Source organism: Plasmodium malariae (genome assembly GCF_900090045.1).
Source record: "Plasmodium malariae genome assembly, chromosome: 14".
Lineage (NCBI taxonomy): Eukaryota > Apicomplexa > Aconoidasida > Haemosporida > Plasmodiidae > Plasmodium > Plasmodium malariae.
The window spans coordinates 274727-298235 of NC_041788.1; the positions used below are offsets into that span (position 1 = coordinate 274727).

At 20.3% G+C, this 23509-nt stretch overlaps 2 protein-coding genes across 2 annotated transcripts; both read left to right on the plus strand.

The window, feature by feature from the left end:
• Positions 1-10419: 10419 nt before the first annotated feature.
• On the plus strand, positions 10420-11239 carry PmUG01_14014500 (Plasmodium exported protein, unknown function; the record flags this gene model as incomplete). Its single annotated transcript, XM_029007693.1, has 2 exons — positions 10420-10506; positions 10640-11239. The coding sequence occupies 2 exons, from the start codon at positions 10420-10422 to the stop codon at positions 11237-11239; spliced, it is 687 nt and encodes a 228-aa protein (XP_028864056.1).
• A 6004-nt stretch (positions 11240-17243) lies between these two features.
• On the plus strand, positions 17244-17812 carry PmUG01_14014600 (uncharacterized protein; the record flags this gene model as incomplete). Its single annotated transcript, XM_029007694.1, has 2 exons — positions 17244-17246; positions 17612-17812. The coding sequence occupies 2 exons, from the start codon at positions 17244-17246 to the stop codon at positions 17810-17812; spliced, it is 204 nt and encodes a 67-aa protein (XP_028864057.1).
• Positions 17813-23509: the final 5697 nt, after the last annotated feature.

A 23509-nucleotide genomic window follows, 5' to 3' on the forward strand; every position in this document is an offset into this window, starting at 1 on the left:
AACCATGTTTGTTTAATTTAAATAAAATGTAATATGATTTAGAAAAATCATATTAAATATCTCTCATGAGGAGATTATACAAGCATTTATATATAGTAAGAAAAAAAATTAAAATAAATGAATAATATGCAGTTAATATATAAAATATATCTTTTTTGTGTTTACAATGTATAAATGAAAAATTATCAAGTATAGTAATTATTTTTAATTATATTGTAAAACTTCTATATTGAAAAATATTGAAACACAGAAAATTTGTGCGATTTTACATAAAATATGAAAAATATAAAAATACGTGAAATTTTATATCATTAACAAATACACAGTTAATACTAAGTATTCATATAAAAAAATAAAAATGGGAATTATGTTAAACAACTTTAATAAAAAAATAAATGAATATTAATAATATAAGTTCTAAGATGTTTTAGCTAACATACAGGAAAATACAACAATATTGATACTATATGAAACTAAAAAATTAGCTATATAAATAAAAAAGTACATAATTAAAAAAAAAAGTGTATTCACATATCTGATCCATAAATTTGCAAAAAAAATAAAGATAAATATAAATATTCAAATATGAAAGGAAAAAAAATACATCGTTAGAATTATTACACAGGAATATGTTTCATAAATAACTAGTTTTAATAGTTATAGCTGCATTGACAAATTTTTTGCGTAGTTACATTTTTACTTAAATGTAATAACTAATATCCATTAAAACATATTATTATATTATTTATTTTTTTTTTTTTCCTTTTTCTTTTGCTTTTGCTTTCCACATATTTAATTATACAATGTAACTAAAATAGTGTGTAATCTATAGAAAATACGCATTAAATTTTGAATAGATATATTAACTCTTCTGAAAACTAATAAAATATTGTAAATTAGGTTAATATAATTTATATAGTAATACTATTACTATCTACTATTTTATATAAATGAACCAAACTTTTGTGAATCACATGCAACACTTTTTCATTGACAGCACATGATCAATTTTTATAAAAAATAACATAATATAAAATGCATTCGGATATAATTATCATTAATAGGAAAAAGGAAATTATTTACAACACTAACCAAATAAATCATACTTATGTATTATGATAAAATGTAGAATGAAAGTTAATTATACATGAAGCCATATATTAATATTAACTATATAATGTATGAGTAAACTTATTATATATGGTATATTGAAAAATATATAATTTTACTTATGTTATTTATATAAAACTTATAATGTATTTTATTAAAAAATATATAGTTGAAAATTTTTTATAAAAATTAAAGTTATTTAAAATTTTACAATATTATATCATAGTTGTGTTGTATATAAATTATTATATTTAATATAAGCCTTATAACTTTCTATAGAAGAATTTTATATTTAAAATATGTATTAATAGTTCGTTTTTTCATCTTTTATGCAATTATTTATTGTAAATATTATTCAGAGTAATTACTATGATATATAATGTTATAAAAACATTCCCTTAAATATATATAAATTTATAAGTATAATAATGTTAATTATTTAATTAGATACAATCAATAATAATGATGTTATTTATATTTTTATAATACCTACTGTTAGTGTCATTTATTAGTTATATTTTTCCTTTGTTAAAAACATAAAATTATTTATATTTTTTTCCTTTTACCTTTTCATAATATTAAAATTAAACTTTTTTAAAAACATTTCTTTCTAGAATATATAACGTATTCATTTTTTTCTCTTTATACATACCTTTTCAATATTTTTAATAATAAAAATGTAAAAGGTAAAGACAGTCTTATTGTAAAATAGAATGAAATACTACAATAATATTTTTTTAAATTGTAAAGAAATGGAAGAGTATATTTTTATTTAGTATAAACAAATTCGTAGACCAAATTTTTTAAATAGAAAAATTATAAATAATTATATGTTCGTGATAACAGTTTTTATGCTATTTTAAAAACTTTTATTTTTAAATTATGCTATTTTCCCTTAAATTATACTTATGTTTCATATATATAAATAAAAATTTGCATTTTAGGCAAACTCAGTTAATGTTAGTATAATATATATAATATATCTCCAAATTAAAATTTAATACAATAATTATATAGAATACTATTAAATGTCAAAATCACATAACAATCTGAAATAAATAAAGGCTCCTTATATAAAGACACATCTGTAAAAAATGTATTAAAACAAAAAAAAATATAAATATTGTTATATATGTATATATTCAAACTATTATACACTTCTTTCGATATTCATTCAGATATTTGTAAAAATCTCATTTTCTTTTATATTATTATATATTCACACACTATGTTATATGTTTTATAACTTCTAACCTATTATGTTTAGCATATATATAATATATTCAAATACAACAGTTTAAATATATTTTATCTTAAAAAATAATAAATTACTTTTATATGAATTTCTCCGTATATAATTATTAATAAAAATAATATAAAATGGAATGGGATAGATCATAAGGGAATAATATAAATGAAAATATATAACAAAAAAATTTCATATAGGTAAAATTAAAAAATAAAAAATAAATAAACCATTAATTCATTAATATAACAGATTGATTAGAGATAAACATAACAAATTAATTCTTTATATTAATTAACTATTTACTAAAATTTATTATAAATTTATATATACTTTTTTTTTTTAACTTCCCCTCCATTTATTATCACATACGCACTTATTTCGAATGAAAAATTAAAATACGGTATAATTTATTTACATTATAAACGATTAACCTAATATTTTCGTATTATGCTTAAATTGCTATGTAAATTTAAATATCATTTAATGTCCTAAAAATTATTATAAATAAATTCATAATAATATTTATTTTACATTCCAAAATAAAATTTTATAGGGAGTGTTAAAAATATTTTTTCATGTAATGATAAAATTTAGGATAAGAACCAAAAATAAATAACACCATTTTAATCTATATATTCGAATATATATATGAACATTTACAGAAATGTTATTGGGAGACTTTCGTATATTTTGTTTCAAATGTTGTAAGATATCATTCTATTTACATTCATTTATAGTATTACTATTTCTCCTTATAATGTTATAATATATTTTATATTTTTTAACTATATATTTTAATTAATTCTGCTGTAATATATACTAGTAATTTTTCGCATGCTTAATAGGTATTCAAACATAATTTAATTAATTAATTTGCTTAACTGTACATTTATTTAACTAGAATATATAATCAAAATTAAGTAATTCATATTCAAAAGTGACTATAGACATATACAGAAGAACCCAAATATATAATAACGTATATTACTTAAAACTATTCTATAGCATAATATATATACCATATATTATTAATTGTTATGTAAATGGTATATATATATATACCATTAAATAATAAAAATACATTATAGAAACAAGTACCATTTACAACTACAGAAACAGTATGCTATAATTTATATAATATTAATTATCATATCTCGATACAATATATTAAAAATAAAAAACTATTAACAATATAATTACAACACTATTATATAACCGCGTCAAATATTAATAGCTAATATAACACAATATAAAAGGAATATAAACTCAGTGATAATAATTATTTTGTTTATGATTTAATAATTTTAGGAAAATTATAATATTAAAAAGAATAACTTGCATTAGTTTAGGTAAAAATATTTATATATCTATATCTGTACTAAAAAAAGAAAAACGTCGCCATCTATATATTAACGATAATTTTATACATTAAATGCAATCTTATTTATTAATGAAATATATAATATATTAGTGTTATCCATTTTCCTCTACCTTCATAAAGTGAAATTTAATTTTTTATAAAATAATATAGCCAACTGTGAATTCATTTCAAAATATTTATATCATATATCTCCACTTGTGTTACATTTATTTAATGTAATAAAAAATATGAACAATGTTAAATAAATATTAATGTATTCAATTATTTAATAGAACCCATATAAATGTATATGTAGTTAATAATCCTCTAATTTCTGTTAATATATATTAATTTAAATTAAATTACGGATATGTAAAAAGAAGTAAATTTATATTTTTCTTACAGATGGCTGCATATAACAACATAGAATTATAATATAGTGTCACTATATCAAGGGTAAATTTTATTGTTTTTTAATATAAGTACATTTGTGCATGAATATGTATATATGAAAAGACATGATCATATAATTAATATAAAAATTAATATTTAAATAATTCTTACTGATTATTTTGAATATACAGTTGGTTAGGATACGGATTTAGTGAAGGAAGTTATGTTTTCAAAAATGAATATAAAAAGATTGGAAAACATATCGTAAAGGAAACTACTTAAAGATAGAGACAGAAAAAAATATATTTAGGAAAACGTGCTTATCATTGGCTGAATAAATAATTAAGGAAGAAACTGCACCATCATATACTGAACCACTAAGCGGGAAGAAGTACTTAATAATCATTTTGAACCTAAATTTTACAAGTTCACCAAATATGGTGGATATACTATAAATTTAGACAATAAGGAGAAAATACTTTTGCAATTGAAGTATGAAGCAGATGATTTCTGTGAAGAAAGAAATACATATATAGATAAATTAAATACCTATAAAAAAGCAAAAAAAGCATATAATTGTAATGGTAATAACCCATGCTTAGTTTCATGTGACAATTATAATGATTGTCCTACAAAAAAAAAAAGAATATTTTAGAAGAAAAAGTAAACTCTGAAGATAATTCCAAAATAATTAATCATAAAATAAATACCGGATCACGAAATTTCATCTTAACAAATCTCCATATATTCAACAAGTCACTTACATGCATATTATCGGATCCTCCTGTACAATATAAACCTCGACCTGAAGAAGAAAAGGTTAGTTCAAAAAAAGAACAAGATCAAAACAAACATGAATTTTCATCTGAAACACATCACGAAGCTCCATGTGAAGCTGAAATACCACCATCCATAGAAACTCAACAGGAATAATCAATTACACCATAACATGTAAATACGAAAACTGAAAATGGAGAAATTAAAGATATACAAAACTAAATACCCAAAGATTCGATACATTCTCTATCTTCAGATATAAGTATGTCACCACAATCTGAAATACAATATCCAGATTCTATAGAAACAGAAGAAACTATTAAATCTGATACTGTTTTATTATCTCCTGAATGATCGATTCCTGATTCAACATTTACAAGTTATACAATCCTTAAAATTACAGGTAACACTAATGTTAAAAAAATTTTTAATTTTAAATTAACTACAATACATGACATATATATATAAAATGATATTACATATACAGCAGGAAATCTAGATGACAAATACACATCACCTATTTTAATAAGCTTTATGGTTATTTTTGTATTTTCCCTTTTTATTAAAGTAAAATAAAAATTATGCACAAAAATATGATAATCATTTGATCATTGTAATATTTTATTATACAAAAAAGATTTTTCTCTATGTGATAATATTGTTTAATAGGAACGTTTAAAGAAAAAAAAAAAGATAAAAAGAAGACAAATTAAATTTCTCAGAATACTACTACCTTCACGTTCTAACAAAAAAATTGAGTTTTTAATACGAAATAATTTATATCATTCAATATATGATAACAAAGAAACAATAAAAAATTAAAAATAAATAAACGTAATATGAATAATAATGTAAAAGCGTTAAAGAGGGAAAAGAATAGGCACAAAACTATCATAGAAGTACACATGGAAGCACTTAAGCAATACAAAAATGAAGAATGGATATTCCACAAGGTTGAATTTTTTTGAAGTATGCCTAGTAGAGTTCATAAAAGAAAAACATATAAACTATCCTGATTTAAATAATAATGAACAAATAGTGGAAAATATTAAAAGTAGCAGTGACATGAAAAAACAAAAAATACTATGGAATAAATGAGTAGAAAAACATAAAAACCTTTCTGAAAAATTGAAAAAAGAATGATATAATAATATTAAAAATGAATGGAAAAAAGAAAAAACTTATGCAAAAAAAACTGAAAAATTAAAAAATACATCGTCGAATGAAATTCAAAAAGTTCCTCTTCTTGATACAGAGAAAGATGTATGGAGACAGTGGACATCAAAAAAGGGTATAATTATGGAACAATATTTAGAGCAATAGTGGTTTTACGAATTAACAGGGGAATATCAGAATATGTTAGATGGATAGGAAAATGAAGGAAATAATGATGAAGTATCATCCATAAACAATGAAGAATTAAAGTTCAAAGAAAGTAGTGAAGAACTATATAAATACAAAAAAAAAAAATTAGTAGTAAAACTGTTTATTCTCGTACTTATGGAGGTACTAAAAGAATGTAAAAAATAAGAGTACATAGAAAACAGGAAATCATATTTTGATCACTACATAAATGAATGCAAGACAGATGAGAATTCAGCTAAAAGCACAGAAATTACAAAAAAAATAAAGAGAACGAACAACATCGTCTTATAAAGTAAGAAGAATAAGGAAAATCATGATTATGTAGATGAAAACTATGTTAGACAAGAGATAGAAGGTTGGACAAGAGAAGATAATACATTTGTAAATTCCGTGGATAGTGAAAATAAAATAGACAAATGAGATCAATTAATAGAAAAATAGAATCTATAAAATGGTAAGGAAACATTCAAAATATTTAATAACGATATACAAGCCATATCCTACAATATTCGCGAAACACCCATTTTAAGTTTTCTGATATAGGAATGAAGCACAAAAAAAATACGAATGTAAAGAAAAACCATAACATAAAACAGAAGTATAAAAATGGTATATGAAACATGAAATACATGTATTTAATAAACAATCCACCTATAAATAATTTTTTCCGTCGATTATCAATAATAGAGTTATATTACTTCTTAATTCAATAAAAGTAGAAACAAGTTAATGAGATGATTAACACACTCAATATGAATATCTTTGATTAAAAATATATAAATATAAACATATATATATATGTATGTTACTTGTTAATGTGTTTGGTGCTTTTCTTAAATAATTAATTTGCTTAAACATCTTTTACGTAATTTATTATTTCATAACAATTTAATATTATGTTTTAATTAATAGGAATTAATTTTTCTCATGCATAATAAGAAGTACATTTTAAATGCTCCATGCAAAAAATGAATTATTACATTCCTTAATATTTTTTTTTCTTCATTTTATACTATAAAGTTACATGTTATATAAAACAACACTTGTTAATATGTATAATATGATGTAAAGATTAATGAATTTATTTCTAACTGATAATATAGTTAAACATTAATTATAATAATTCCTTTATTTATAAGATGTTACTCACAATATTTACATACAGATAATAAATAATTTTATGATCCAAGTATATAGTACACTTAATCAAATAACGTTATATTTTATTACTTATTCATTACACTTTATATTTGTAAAATATATAAATAAATATATACAGAATTCCTACAAGAAGCATCTGCTTTATGTAGCATATCTAACATATGTTATTTCGTATATCATTTTGTAACATCTAAGTGAAGGTTTAAATTATTTCCAAATATTTGGTAAACCTAATAATTATTAAATTAATTATAAAAGATAATTATAAAATAGGAAATAGCTTTATTGTGTATAATTAAATAATTATAAATATATATATTATATTCTTTTTATTTGTACGTTAAAACAGAAAAATGGAACTTTTATTCATATATATTATTCATTACGTTTCTGTAATATCATAATAAAGTAAATAATATGTTAAATAATTAAGAAGTTAAATATATTTATATTAAAACTTCTTATTTTCATTTTCAATAAAAACGTTTCAAATGTTTCGGTGTATAGTGCTTTTTTTCCTTTTACTTTGTTTAATTTTATTCTATATTTTCTTATATAATGTAACTGTGCGGAAAATAAGAATATGTACTAATAAATTACTTTTTATAATTTAATTACTTAGAAAATTAGAGAAAACTTAGATATTATATCCCCGAGATTCTTAAAATTCAAATTTTAGAACAAATTTATTTATGACATTTACAATATAAAAATATAGAACAATGTTATTATTTCCTCAACATATGTCTATTAAAACTATTTCATCTACGTAAAAAGTTATACCTTTTTTTATTTCTACACACATTTTACAAATTTCTTGAATTCACAATGATTTGTAATTTCATTAGAAGTTTAATGTATTTCTAGTAGATATAGCTGGTTAATATTTTATAAAGATTATTTATATTATCCATATAAAAAAATTATTAAAAGTGATTATAAATGAACAAAATGACATTGTCTACGAAATATCAAACAATAGTTTATTAAATATTTCTTCATATAGTAATTTTTTATTGTCATATTATTTGGTTTAAAAATTGTTATAAAATGAAATTTTTGCGTGTACACTCATCTCAAGTTTCCATGAGTAATCGTATTTAAAATATAAATTATTCGTACTTTTTATATATATTATCTAAAAGGATCAATGCGCATAAATTTTTATCCCATTCATGTTTGAATAAATATTTATCAATTTCTTAATTATTATTGTTTAAAATTTATTATAAATAAAAATGTGCATCATTTTAAATAACTTTCCTTTTAAATTTAAATTAATAATTTATATTATATATATATTTATAATTAATTAATAAAGAACTTTCTTAAGCTATATTTTATCATTAATAGCCATTTACAATATTAGACCTAGATTAAAAGCGCATAAACTACATTGCTAGAATATATTCTTCTGTTAACATTATTTCAATGTAAAGGAAAACAGTAATTAATATGCAGAACTATTCTTACAAATATAAATACATTTTAAATGGTTAACTATTTTTCGCTATAAAATTTTACAAAAAATTTCTTCACGTACTAAACAATTTTATCATTTTTAAGAAATAAAATTTTTTTACAAACTTGAATATGTATATACTCATAAATGACGAAGATAATGTATAATAGAAACTTATAATTTATTATAAATATAATAAATGTAAAGAACATATTTTCTCAAATGCATTATAGATTATATTACACCGCAAAAATATTTATTAAACCTGGAATAGTATGTATTGTTTCATTAAATTTTATTAAATCATATTGTACTCAATGTAATGTGAATAAAAAAATAAATAACATTTTAAACTATATTGTAAAAATAACGTACATAATTTTTACTACCAATTAATTCTTAGGCATAATGTTTATTCATTATTTTTAGTTATTTTAACAAATTGCTACATTTATTTATTTATTAAGCCATTTTTCATCTTGTTATATGAATTTTCTTATTCTATAATGTTAAAGAATAATTCAGTATCAAAGAACAATTAAACTTTAAATTAGTTATTAAATATATATACTTCGTAACATTTTTAACATTTATATATACATTACTTTTTATTAATTTTTTCTTCTTTTTTTTTTATTATATTTTTCTTATTTTTATCGCGAGAATTCAAAAAAAAAAATACTTTATCAAATCATTATTTTTACTATTATTTCATATAAATGCATTATTAAAATTCTTTAAGTATTATTAAAACTGCTAAATGGCAAGATGACATAAATTATTTTTAAAAAGAAAAAAAAAAAATCAATTTAGCTTTTACAGTATATATCAATAAAAAGTAAACTCAAAAAATACATATTTTATTATTAACAGACCATTAAAAATTTCTGACTAAAATATATAATTTTGTTAATATTGCACGAACTACTTGTGTAATAACTGAATTATATTAAACTGTTATAATATATATATATATATATATATATGGTTGTTCTAATTATTATGTTTATTATTAATTAAAAAATAAATTTTATATGACTTTAGAAGATTTTAAATTTATTTTTTATCATTTTCATAGTAAATAAAAAATTTTATATGATATTTTTTCAAGGCTAACATAGATTATGTAAGGTAATTTTATTACATTTGAGCTGTTCTAATAAACCAATAACCAAGTTCTTTATTAATATGTGTAGATAATACAAAAATAAAATTTTTAAAATAAATTATTCGTAGCTTGACAAGTTGTAATTATTATTTAATAATATTTTTTTTAATGTTTTTTCCAACCCTATTTTATATTATTTTAATATTTTTACATAGAAAAATCACTATTATATTTTTTTCAGAAATGCATTTTTTCTCGTGCTATAATCCAACATTTAAATATATTTAAACATATAAAAGTAATAATTTTTATATTTTAAAATAGCAGAAAACAATAAAGAAGTATAAAAAATCTTCTATTGTCGAGTACAAAAAAAAATATATTCCAAAAATTGTATTGTCACAAAAGATTCAGTATCTATAAATAAATTCGAAATGATAGCACAAACAAATAAATTCTTTTTTTTTATTAAAATTTTCGCATTTTCTCTATTAATATGGATATTGCAGGATTCTTATGAAGTAGAATAACTAATATATTCAATAATTTATATACATTCTTTTTAATTTCACTTTTTCATTACACAACTAATATTTTTTCCATAAAGAAATACTGATATTTGCATAATTATTAAATGCCTACTATAATTTTTAGACAAATACTTCAGGAAAATCATGGACTAAGAAAATCAACCTACATAATACCTCAGAAGTAATGGTAAGCCGACTGTTATGTAGAGACACAGATGTAGATTCTAAGCAGACAGACTTTCATTTAAAAGAAAAATTTCAGAACAATTTTCAAAAACCTATCAATTCAAGCAAATATATGCATAAAATTTTAAATTCCTATGATAAATATATATTTTATGATTATCTTGAAAAAGTACTTAAAGAATTAAAAAAAGAATCACCTACAACGGAAGAATATAAATTAAGAGAAAAACAAGTCACATCATTTATAAATAAACTTTTACGGAAATTACAAGAAAAATATAAAAGAAAATTAAAAAAAGGTCCTTATATGAATCGTAAAAAATACCAAAAATTTTTACACATTGTAACTAACCAAAACACTAAAGACATGCTTAAGATTACTATTCCAATTTTAGCAAAAACAAACATCTCATGTAAAAATAGCCTATACTTAGTTAGTTCATATGGTGAAGCAATATTATCTGAATTATTATCACTATCAAATTCTATTATACATACTTATAATAAAAAATTTAATATTTCTGAGTATGATAACTAGTCCAAATAAGTATAAAAAAATTTATGTACTCTTATTAGTATTATATGAATGAATCGTCTTTGGATATCTTTAATGTAAGGAATTTATTTTTATGTACATGAAATTTTATTTAATTAATAGTACTTAAAATCTCTCCTATTATATATCCTACACATCAGCTATCTTATTTTCAATTTTTATCTAAATAGATTATTTAAGTGATATGCATATATCATGTTGTTTATGTAGTGCATTTATACTTTTTTTTTATTTGTTCATATAATTAACTTTTCATAAATTCTATAAGAAAATATAAATTTTTCAATTATGTATTTTTGTCTTACTATTTTTTTATTTATATATGTAGGAAAGTTACATATTATCGTGTTATATTACCAAGGTTATGTTTTTACTAATTGTTTTATTGAGTTTTTTTTTTTTATTGTATTTATTTTTAGCTTTTCATTTACATTTCATTATTCATGTTAATTTTTAAATGTATAATATTATTAAGCTTTAGAATTATCCTCTTTACGTGAATTCATTTAGTGAATTCGCATACATGTGTGTTACTCGTAAATCAAGATAATTTTGATGAGTAAAATATTAAACTAGACATTAAATTGTTTCAAATAAATATATAAATTAATATAATCATAATTTTTCCCACTAGATATATGATTTAATTACAAAACTTAATAATATCAAATAACATATGTTAATTGACTAGCATATAAGTATTCTATAGAACTACTTCATTTAGGTTGTAAGCAGAAACCTTAATTCACATTCATTTGTCAACCATTTTTACATTAATCCATTTATTATTATTATCTTAATTTTTTTTTTTCTGTTATCTTTCATATTACTGTAATTAAGTAACAATTTTTCATTTTATGTATTTTGTAAAATTGTAATGTCTACGTTCCTTATTTTCATTACGTTTTGCATAATAGATAATATTAATGCAGAATAAAGTTAATTAGTTGCTATATATATATATATATGTATTCACATTTTACTTAACACGTTTTTCTTTTTATCCTTATTAAAATTATGCAATTATAAACATGAACACTCTTAAAGAAGCTATATTTCATGTCCATACTATAATAATTTCTAAATATATGAAATATCTATACAGCATTTATTAAAGAACCATCAAATTAAAGGAATAAATATGTATTATAGCAAATGGAACCTTCCTATTTCAATATCTTTTAAGTGACAGTTAATTTCGTTTGGGAACAAATTCTAATGTTTGATAAAAAAACATAGCAAAGAATAATTTTCATAAATTAATAATGAAACCATAAATTTATAATTTTTCATAATTTAATTGTACTGTGTGAATTCTTATTCCATTTTGTTAAACTTATATTTGATATTCCGCATATACATGATAACTGCATATTGAATTAAAATATACACATATATTGATAAAAACAAATAATGTAATATTATAATGAATAATTAAAAGAATAACATATCACATACAAGTTTAAAGTATTATTTTAACTGTTCTTATAACATTAATTCTTGATAATCTCATATCGATTAACCCGTTCGAATATGGCACTAAAATTAGTTACTACCAAATAAAGTCTAACGATCATATTATTACACTAAATAAATTTAATAATATTAAGAATTATTAATTTTTCATAACGTACATGAATATTCATAATTTTAGAGACATATTTTTCAAAATATTGGAAATATTTATACCCTTTATTGTACCCATTAGGTAGTTATCTTTTTGTATATTATTCTATTTTTCACAGTACTTACTACACATATAAATAATTATTCTTATGTAATTTCATATTACATTTCTTTATTTGTAATACATTATTTGATATTTGTACATTCTTTGATATTTCTATTTATTGTATTATTAATTAATAATGAATAATTTCTAGTAAAGTTAAAAAAGAATATTCATATATATACTGCATTCTATGGTGCACCATACAAATTAACAATATGATTATCTAACATAAATATTTAAATAAAGAACTTGTGAAAAAAATAATTTAAAAAATAAATTCCTTTTATATATAATATTTGCAATATTATACTTTGATGTAATTACTGTCTTTTTTATTTTTTTCAACTATTTATCATAATTTTCAACAAGAATCATTAATATATCGGTTTTCACATCATTACAGTAATTATCATAATAAAAAAATAAGCAATAAAAGATTATTCCTTTTTGAAACAAAATGTGTATAGTTTACATAAAAGGTAGAATAAATAAATTAAATAAAACTCTAAAAATAACACACATAAAATTATATCAAAAAAAAAAAAAAAAAAATATATATATATATATAATCACAAATACTATATCATTATATAATTAATCTTATTCTCATCTTGTTTCTTCATATTTATCAAATATCATTGTGTGAATTATTTTGAAAAAATAAATAAATTTAATTTCACTAATACGAAGCAAACGATAAAAGAGAGAAAATCTTTGGATTCACAAAAATATTAATGCTAAAAGTGACTACTTTGTTTTTATTGAAAAAGTATTTTAGATATAGAGTCATTATCTATGGCATATATTATTTTGTTTGCACACAAAATTAAGATGCTCTGCTGAGAAAAAAAGAATCTACAGTAAAATGTAACACATTAAAATATAATGTTCATTTTGAACTATATTAAATTTATTTGACTTAATATATTATCATGTCATAGAAGATGAGTAAATGGGATATAAAAGAGAAATTATGAGTTTCACAACCCTACAATATTTCTTTTCATACGTATTTTGTAGCATGAAAATTTCAAAATTCTATGATAAATATATTAAAAACTTTAATTTATATCATAGCAGTCCATTTTAGTGCCATTATACAATTATATATTATTTAGTTTAAAAATATAAAAGTACAGAATTTCTCTTTTGTTAATATATATAATTCCAATTTTTTTTATTATATTTTTTCAAATTATTTAATATATATATTTTTTTTTTAATGACAGTCTGCTTTTAATATTTTTGATACAAAAATGTTATAAGTTATACTAGGATAATATTAACGCAAAAAAGTAAAATATATATATATATCAAAACGTACAGAAACTGAAGGAACTATACTGCCATAATAAAAGGAAAACAATTATTTAAATATAGCAATTATAATTAGTAAAAATATTTCAATACTATCTATTTTCTATCTTATTTAAAACCGTTAATTTTTTTAATAGCCCCAATCACTCTTAATTTTTACTATTGGCACATTCAAATAAATAAAGATCCATGTAGTATATATTAAGTTAATTTTTATATAAAAGAGTGTATAATACAATATATGCAACAACATGTTACATAGAATAAGTATATTAATATAGGTATATACGTTAAACCCAAATAATTATTCATAATAAAGGAAGCAAAATTGTGTCGAAATATTACAAATAAAAAAAAGCACTAAGTGAATAAAATGTATAAATGCTTATTTCAATAGAAAATACAACTTTTTAAGATAAGCACAAAAACTAGTAATTCTTATAGGTAACATATTAATGGAATAATATATTACTTATGTAAGTTAATATAATACAGAATAATATTCTATTAATAAGTATATCAATTTACTTGTAAAACATCATACTTATTTTGTTATTTACTTTTAAAAAATTAAAAACTTTTCCTTTTTCTCTTTACCAATTGCACAATTGATTTATATGCAGTAGGTACAATTAGCAGAGAGTTATTACTATCAAATATTTACATATTTCTTAAGATATATATTAATAAATGAATTATGTAAGAATAAAATTTTGGCTTTTATTTTTTATATAGAGTTCATTTAACACTTATAATAATGATATTATATTTTATTTTGTTTATATCAAATTAAAATGGAAAATTTGACCTAAGAATAATTAGTATTTTTTTATATCAGATATATAAAACTACAAATAATTTATAATTTAAATATCTTATTTCTATCAAACATAATAAAACGTACTTCTTTATAATCAAAATTAAAGTCAAATAATACATTATTTCTTCTTAATATTCAGAATCATATTTTATAAGTATCGCCATCAATATATATAATTAACTAAATAGACGCGTTAATTTAAGCCTATATGATGTAAAATGTAAAGTTTTCAAAAAAACATAAAATAATGGTACACCAAAATGTTAAAATATTTGCAATCAAATTGCTAGAAGGGCGCAGGATTTATCAAAAAGTATAAATGAACGAAAAGGTAATTATAATTGTTTACATCATATCTATTGAATATATAAAAAATAAAAGAAAATATCGGAAAATAAATTAAAAAATAATCAATTTAAATCTCATGGCAAAACACTCTTATGTGTGAGAAATGGTATTAATTCAGATTATATTCTACGTATGTGTCAATATAACCTTCAAGGTGACCTTTTATACGGATTAAATGAGAAGATTGGAGAGAAGTTTTTCCTTCATTATTTTGAAAATCATGATACCATTAAAATGCACTTGTCTTGTGAGCGTGTTACATTTGGAAAATATAATGATTATCTTTCTAATTTTAGTAAACTGTAGAAGAAACATAAAAATGATAATGAATACTGTAAAGATCAATTTTGGACCGACAGTCCAGATTATTTTATACGTAAAATGTATTATGATATTACTAAGCTCTTATACGAATCAGAAGCTAATTGGCACAAAAAATATGATAACTTAAAAAAATTAGTAAAACTTTGAACACCATGTAATTCACAGAATTCTGGTAGTACTTAAGCAGATATTGTAAATTTATATGTATTTTTTAAGTTACGGACCTCATAAATGACAAATTTTAAATTAACGTACTTAAAGGTAACAAAAATAAGAAGGGAAAACTTAAATTTCAAGATCTTCCAACATCTGCTAAATCCCTTAATAATCAACCTTTACCATTTGATTAACATCCTTGTGATGTTACATTTGTAGTCGGTGTACAAACAGAAAATTCTGGGAATTCCAAACTAGAATTTGAAAGAATATAATAAAGAGGAATCTCAATACTAGCAATTCGTTATTCTCTAGTAATCGCAGAAAGTGCAGATTAATGTAAAAACAATGGAAGAGGTTAAAAATCCCCCAACTCCAATGCAAAGTGTAAGATATTACCGTCTACTCCAGAGACAGTAGATGACAAAAATCTAAAACTCCTCAAGAAATAACATTTTGTAAAAAACTTAGATTATCAAAAGGGGCTTTCGATATTTGTATAGTTTCAAGTGCACAAATAACAGGAACTATTGTATTAAAATTGGTTACATACAAACCAGACGAAACAAAAGAAGAAATTTCATTCATTAATAGTACTATTTCTTATAATAGTTCAGATGAATATTTTGATATATTCAAAAACAATATTTTTCTCATTGGTGTCGTAAATGCTTTGGGAATTAGAATAACTTTTACAATTTTTATTTATTACAAAGTAAATTCAAGCTCAATAAAATCCAAAACATAATATAATACCACTTTTAACTTACGTAAAATTTTATAATTATAAAATAAATATATTATGTATATTTTGTATTATTCATTTTTATATTGATATACGCCTTTTAGAATATGGTTACATAAAAATATATCAAGGAATAAAGGAATTAACCATGTTATTCACAATTCATACACTCTGAAGTTCTAATTCCATACACCACAATCGGTTAACACAAATACTGGAAATAAGGGATTACGTTTTTCTTATTATTACATATGATACCTTATTTGCGGACTTCTAATAGAATGCAAAATTAATTAGAAAAAGCATATTGAAAAATGTGCATAAGGAGATGATACGTGTATTTTAATTAGTAGAAGAAAAAATAAAAAAAACAAAAAGGCATAATATATATATGTATATACAAGTAAATTTTATGCAATTATTTTTATTTCACATATTATTGTTCCTTATGTGTGCTTTTATATGGTTATTTGACTTCTTCTTTACAAGTATAATATAGTTTTTATGTAAAAATGTATAAATACTTGATATTAAATATCAGAATATGGTTATAGTATAGATCCACTTGTTATATATTCATTTATGGTAATAAAAGTTTAGAATCATATAAAATAAAAATTGATGTACTTAATTATTTTTTAGTTCTTATATAAATTCTTATATAGTTTCTAGTTCCTCTTAATATACATTAATTATAAAATTAATATACTGAAAAAATTTATGAAATAGTATTTTCCTTTCAGTTTGTTATTTTCAACGAACTAGAGTATTAATCTAGAACCACCATAGATAATTATTTTCCTTCGATAGTATTCATTAATTTAAATATAAATTATTTGTTTATTTATCATAAAAAAAGTGATAAAATGAATCATGTAAAAATTAATTTTTTAATAATTCGTTTTAATCTAGAATATTGGTGTTGAATTGTATAATGCATTAAACAACTATAATGAACCAAAATATAAATATGTTGGAAAAAATATACAAAATAAAACTTGTTTTTTAAATCATAAGACTAATAAAGAAACTTTTAAGAATTTATATCGAACACTCATGAACTATTTAATTAGTAATAATAATGCATCATCATATAAAAATAAAATATCGTAGAAATAATCACAAAAGGATTGGATAGCATGTAACTATAAAAATATAAATAAACATAGAGGTATATCCCATGATTATAAACAAAAAATATAAAAAAATTTTAAAATTTAAATATGAAGAATAAAATTTATAAAAAAAAAAAAAAAGTATTGATCTGGGCTAAAATAGAATAATTAAAAAGCACAAACTCAAGCAATTCCAATGTACATTTAAGTAAATTTAGAGAATATAGTGTGGGGGTTGACAGGAAAGAGATATATTTTATATTAAAGAAAAAACTATTTGAAACAGATTACCAGAAAAACCAACAAAAAATGTAAGGAAAAAATGGAAAACAACAAAAAAATATAGAATTAATAAGTGAGTACACATACCATAATACATTATTATCTCCTTAACATGTATATAAAAATGGATAAAAAAGATTACAAATTCAAGCATAAAAAATATATGACGTTCTATTAGAGCACCATATTTTAATTAAAAAAAGACTGCGAAAAAATTATGAAGAAACATATTATAATAAACAGAAACTACATCCTCAAGCTTCACCTGAAATTGAAGTACAAGTTCAAATTTTGATGATCTCTTAAGGATCGAAATGTAAAAATTTAATCTAAACATATACAATCTAAAAAACCATGAGTTACATATTCCAAAACTCCGCCTCTAGAAATTATATGTGAGTCTATATCACTTGTTTCGGATTCTCAAAACGTAACAACATCCCATAAACTAGATAATATGGTTTTCTCTCTTGATTCCCAGAAAACCCGATTATTTTCTTCTCTTCCTTGTTATCCTATTAAATTCGAAGTATCAATAATTATATTTAATTTTCTATTTTTGAAGTAACTAAATTAATTAATTTAACTAAATAAAAAATCTACTAATGCTCCTGTTGAAAATTCACGTAAAACATTTATATCATCTATTTTAATTAGCTCTATTGTTATTATTTTCTTTTCCCATTTTATTAAATTATATTTTAAATATTGATAACCTGGTAAACATTTGATTATTGCGATAATTTATTTTATAAATTTGTTTTTTTTTTTTTATATTGTAGTACACAATAACACAGCTGTTAAAAAAAATAAAATATAGAGAAGAGAAGTAAAATTACTTAAAATGCTATTACCTTCACTTCCTGACGGAAAAAGTAAGTTGTTAATACATCATCGTTTAGAACACCAAATAAAAGACGATGAATAAATAATAAAAAATATAAATATAATTGAATATAACATGGTGAGCCATCTAAACTAGTAGAACAGAAAAAAAAACATATCTAAAACTATTATAGAAGTACTATGAAGGTAAAGTTATGTATAAATGAAGAATTGTAATTAGAAAAAAGAAAATTTTTGGAAATATTTCCATACTAGTACACAGAAGAGAGGTATAGAAATTATACTAAATTTAATAAATAAAGATCTATTAATAGAAAATACCAAAAGTACTAGTGATATTGAAAAACAAAGAATTCCCGTTTTGGAATGACAGAAAAATATGTGGAGACAGTGGATATCAAAAATGTGTATGATTATAGAATAATACTTGGAACTGCTCTGGTTTAAGGGATTAGAAGTGGAACTCCAGAATATATCAGATGAATATGAAGATGAATTAACTAGAAATGATATTTCACTAATGAATAGAGAAAAATTGAAGAACAAAGAATATTATGGAAAATTATGTAAATATATAAAAAAAAATTGCTAGAAAAATTGCGTATACTAGTACTTAATATAGTATTGGAAGAATTTAAGAAAGATGAATATACAGAAAATAGGTAATTCATTTGGACTGTTCAACAAATAAATGCAATACAGTACAAAATACATTTTGTAAAACAGAAATTACATAAAAAACAAAACAAAAGAACAGCAGAGTTTTAGAAAATAAAAAAAATAAAAAAAATTCATGATTACAAAAGTTAAGATTGCTTTAGTAGAATGATGAAAGATTGAATAAGAGAAGATTATACATATATAAATTCTACGGATATTTAAACCAAAGTAGATATATCCTATTAATGGAAAAGTACAATCTATAAAATGTTAAAAATACAATCAAAATATATCCTAAAGATATTTAAGCCATCGCATATAATGTCAGTGAATCATATATATTAAATTTTCTGATATCAGAATGGGACAAAAAAAAAAGAGTAATACGGAGTAATTCATAATATAAAAGAATAACGTAACCATGAAGCATTCAATAAGCAAGGCAATTATTTAATAAATATTCCAGTTATATAAAATTTTTTTTCTTTGAATATCAACAAAAAAATTATAGTTATCTTTAATTAAATAAAAATAGAATGATGCACATGCCAAATTTAGTATACCGTAGTAAGAATTCATTCAATTCTATATATTATATGTTAATTTGTTTCCTTTTTTTTCAAATCATTAATTTGTTAAAAGTTCCATTATTTAATTAATTATGGAAATTTCATTACTTTGTAACAATATAATATTATGTTGTATTTTATTGAAATTAATTTTTCATATGTTTAATAATAACATTTTTAAAGAACCATAGAAAAAAAAATTATTATTTCCTTTGACGATTTATTTTTCTTTAATATTTATATATAAAGTTAAATTTTATATTTAATGGCACATTATAGTATGTATAATGTAATATAACTGTTAATGAATTTTTTCTTATGTGAATACATGGTAGAACATATAAATTTAATTATTCTTTGATAAATAAGATTTTCAGGCATAATATACATAAAATGTATAATTTTATGATCGAGCGGAAACACAATTATTAACAGTATATTATATTTCCTACATTAGATATTTTCTAATTTAAAAAAAAAAATTCACTCGTCTTCGGTGCCTGCATACTTTAAGTTATTTATTTAGGGTATATTGTTTTCTATATATATATATATATATAACAAATAAAATAAAGATTTAATACATTTTAGAGCATTTGGAAAACATGATTAATGTTGCTATAAGTAATTCTAAAAGGAAATTATAAAAAATGAAATATCTATAATATGAATAATAAAAAATATATATATATAATTATATTTAATGTTTTATTTATTCGTTTAAGTGGATAAGAGAAAAATATTTTTTTCCATATATTATTTTTCTGTAATGTATTATTATAGATATTAATAATTTTAACAATACTGAAGTTAAATGTTTATATATGGAAAATGTTTATTTTATTTTGTAAACTGGTTATTTCTAAAGCTACAGAACATATTATTAATTTTTTTCACTCCCTTAGTTTAATTTAATTTTATTTTTTTGGGTTATGTAAATAAGTGTATACAGGAAAAACAAAATTCTTAAATTACATTTTATGAAAAAACAACTTTAATAGATAAAAAATTAAATATAACATAAGAGTATGTTTTCCTAAAAATTTTCATGAAATATATTTACAACCAGTTCGTATTTCATATTAAAATTATAGAAATGTACTTCATTCTCATTATTCCTTCAACTTTTCCGTTACAATTGTATCTATGTAATTAATTATACTTTTCTTTTTATTTTTCGATACATATTCTATAAAATACTAAAAGTTTAAGTAAAAAGTAATTTCATTATATATATAATATATTTCTAATAAATTCAATTTATTCATATAGTATAAAGATTATTTATATTTAGTGCATATCATATTAAAATTGATGATAAATGAACCACTAACACGCATAAATATGTAACAGACTATATATATTACATTTTATTTTTTATAGTAATTCCAAAATGTCTTATTAGATTGTTTTAAACATTTATAACGTAATGCCATTATTTATACATATTTCTGAACAAACAAGAGTACTAAAATTCAAAATATCTAGTATTAATAGAACTGTTAAATATATATACATACATATGCATGCGTTCTTTTAAAAGGTCATTTTCTATATAAATTTTTATCTCTTTTAGGTTTATTTAAATAATTAATAATATCTTACTAATTTTTTTATTCTAAATAAATTTCAAATTGATATAATCATAAAGCTAATATTTTATACGCATTTTATCTTAGTAATTATACACTTTATATATAAAATACATGGATAACTAATCTTTCTTAAGCTTAGTTTCAACCACTAACTATTTAAAACATTAGATCCATGTCAAGATACCATGATTACAAAAACACGTTATCGTTCATTGTATGGGTTTGGGGAGTATGGAATGAACCATTCTCATTTATACAATACACAGATTTAAATGTAAATATATTTTATATAATTAACCATCTAAATATAAAAAGAGATATTTTCTTACTGATATATAAACATTAAAAAATGGATAGTATAAAATATACTAGTTAATGTACAATTACTATAAACTCAATAAATGTATTAGAATTAAAATATTACATAGATAATTCTTTATATATGAAAACAATTTTATAAGGAAGAAATATATGTACATTGGTTCAACGTGGTAAAACAATAGTGCATAAAAAAGATAAGAGGAAACAAAAAAAAATATATCAATTTAATGATATATTGTAAAAATAATATATATAATTCAACTAACGTTTTATTTCCCCTAATGGTAATTCTTTTTTTTTGGAGTTTATATTTTTATATAGTTGCACTAATATATCTTTATGAATTCATTTTCTTATGTATATGTACTTTCTTATTTTATAATGTTAAATAGTTAATAATAGCACTAAAGTGTCATTAAAATGGTAATAAAATAAGTATTTATAATTATTTATAACATTTTCATCATGTATATATTTATTATTTTTTATTAATTTTTTTTTTTTTTTTTTATAATATATGTTTATTTCAATCCAATGAATTTTAGAAAATTTGTATTCAAATTCTTATTTTTAATAGTGTTTCTTAAATTGTATTATTAAAAATATTGAATTAGGTTTACATTCACTTAATGACATTACTTCATAGGAATTTTTTTTTTTCATATTATTTAAAAAAATAAAACTTAATTATTTATCCTATGTTAAATAGCAATAAAACGCACCTAACTTAAAAAATATATATTATATCGTTAAAAGTCAAGCGTTTTTGCATATATGTAAATCTCTAATATTTTAATTCTCAATTAAATTCCAATAAATCCTTATAATATATATTTTTTATTTTAAATATATTAAGATTATTGTAAATTATGTAAACAAAAATTTTCATACATAAGACTTCATATAATTTGAAAATATTTTTCATTATTTTAATAGTAGCATATAAATTTAAAAAGATATTTTTTCAACGTAAAGCTTACGTATATTATGTCACGTAATTTTTTTACATTTTTTCCATTGTAATTATCAAATTTATAAAACCTTTTATTAATACTCATATGAACTATATAAATATAAATTTTTTTGAAATTGTTTTTTTCATATTATAATTGCAATAATTAATAAATTTTATATATTTTAAGGTTTTTTGAAAGCACGTTTTATTTATAGTATTTTAATTAATAATATTTTCATCAATAAATTTTTCAAACATAATTTTATATAATGAACTGTTCTCCTTTTACTATTGAATCCATATTATATTATCTTTAAACGAGGGAAGCTTAATAATTTTAACCTCCAAAGTAGCAGAATACAATAAAGAAAAAGTGTAACATATCTTCCATTTTATATTGTCGAAAAAATTATAATTCTAAAATTTTTATCATCACAAAATATTTATTATCTCAAAATAAATTCTAC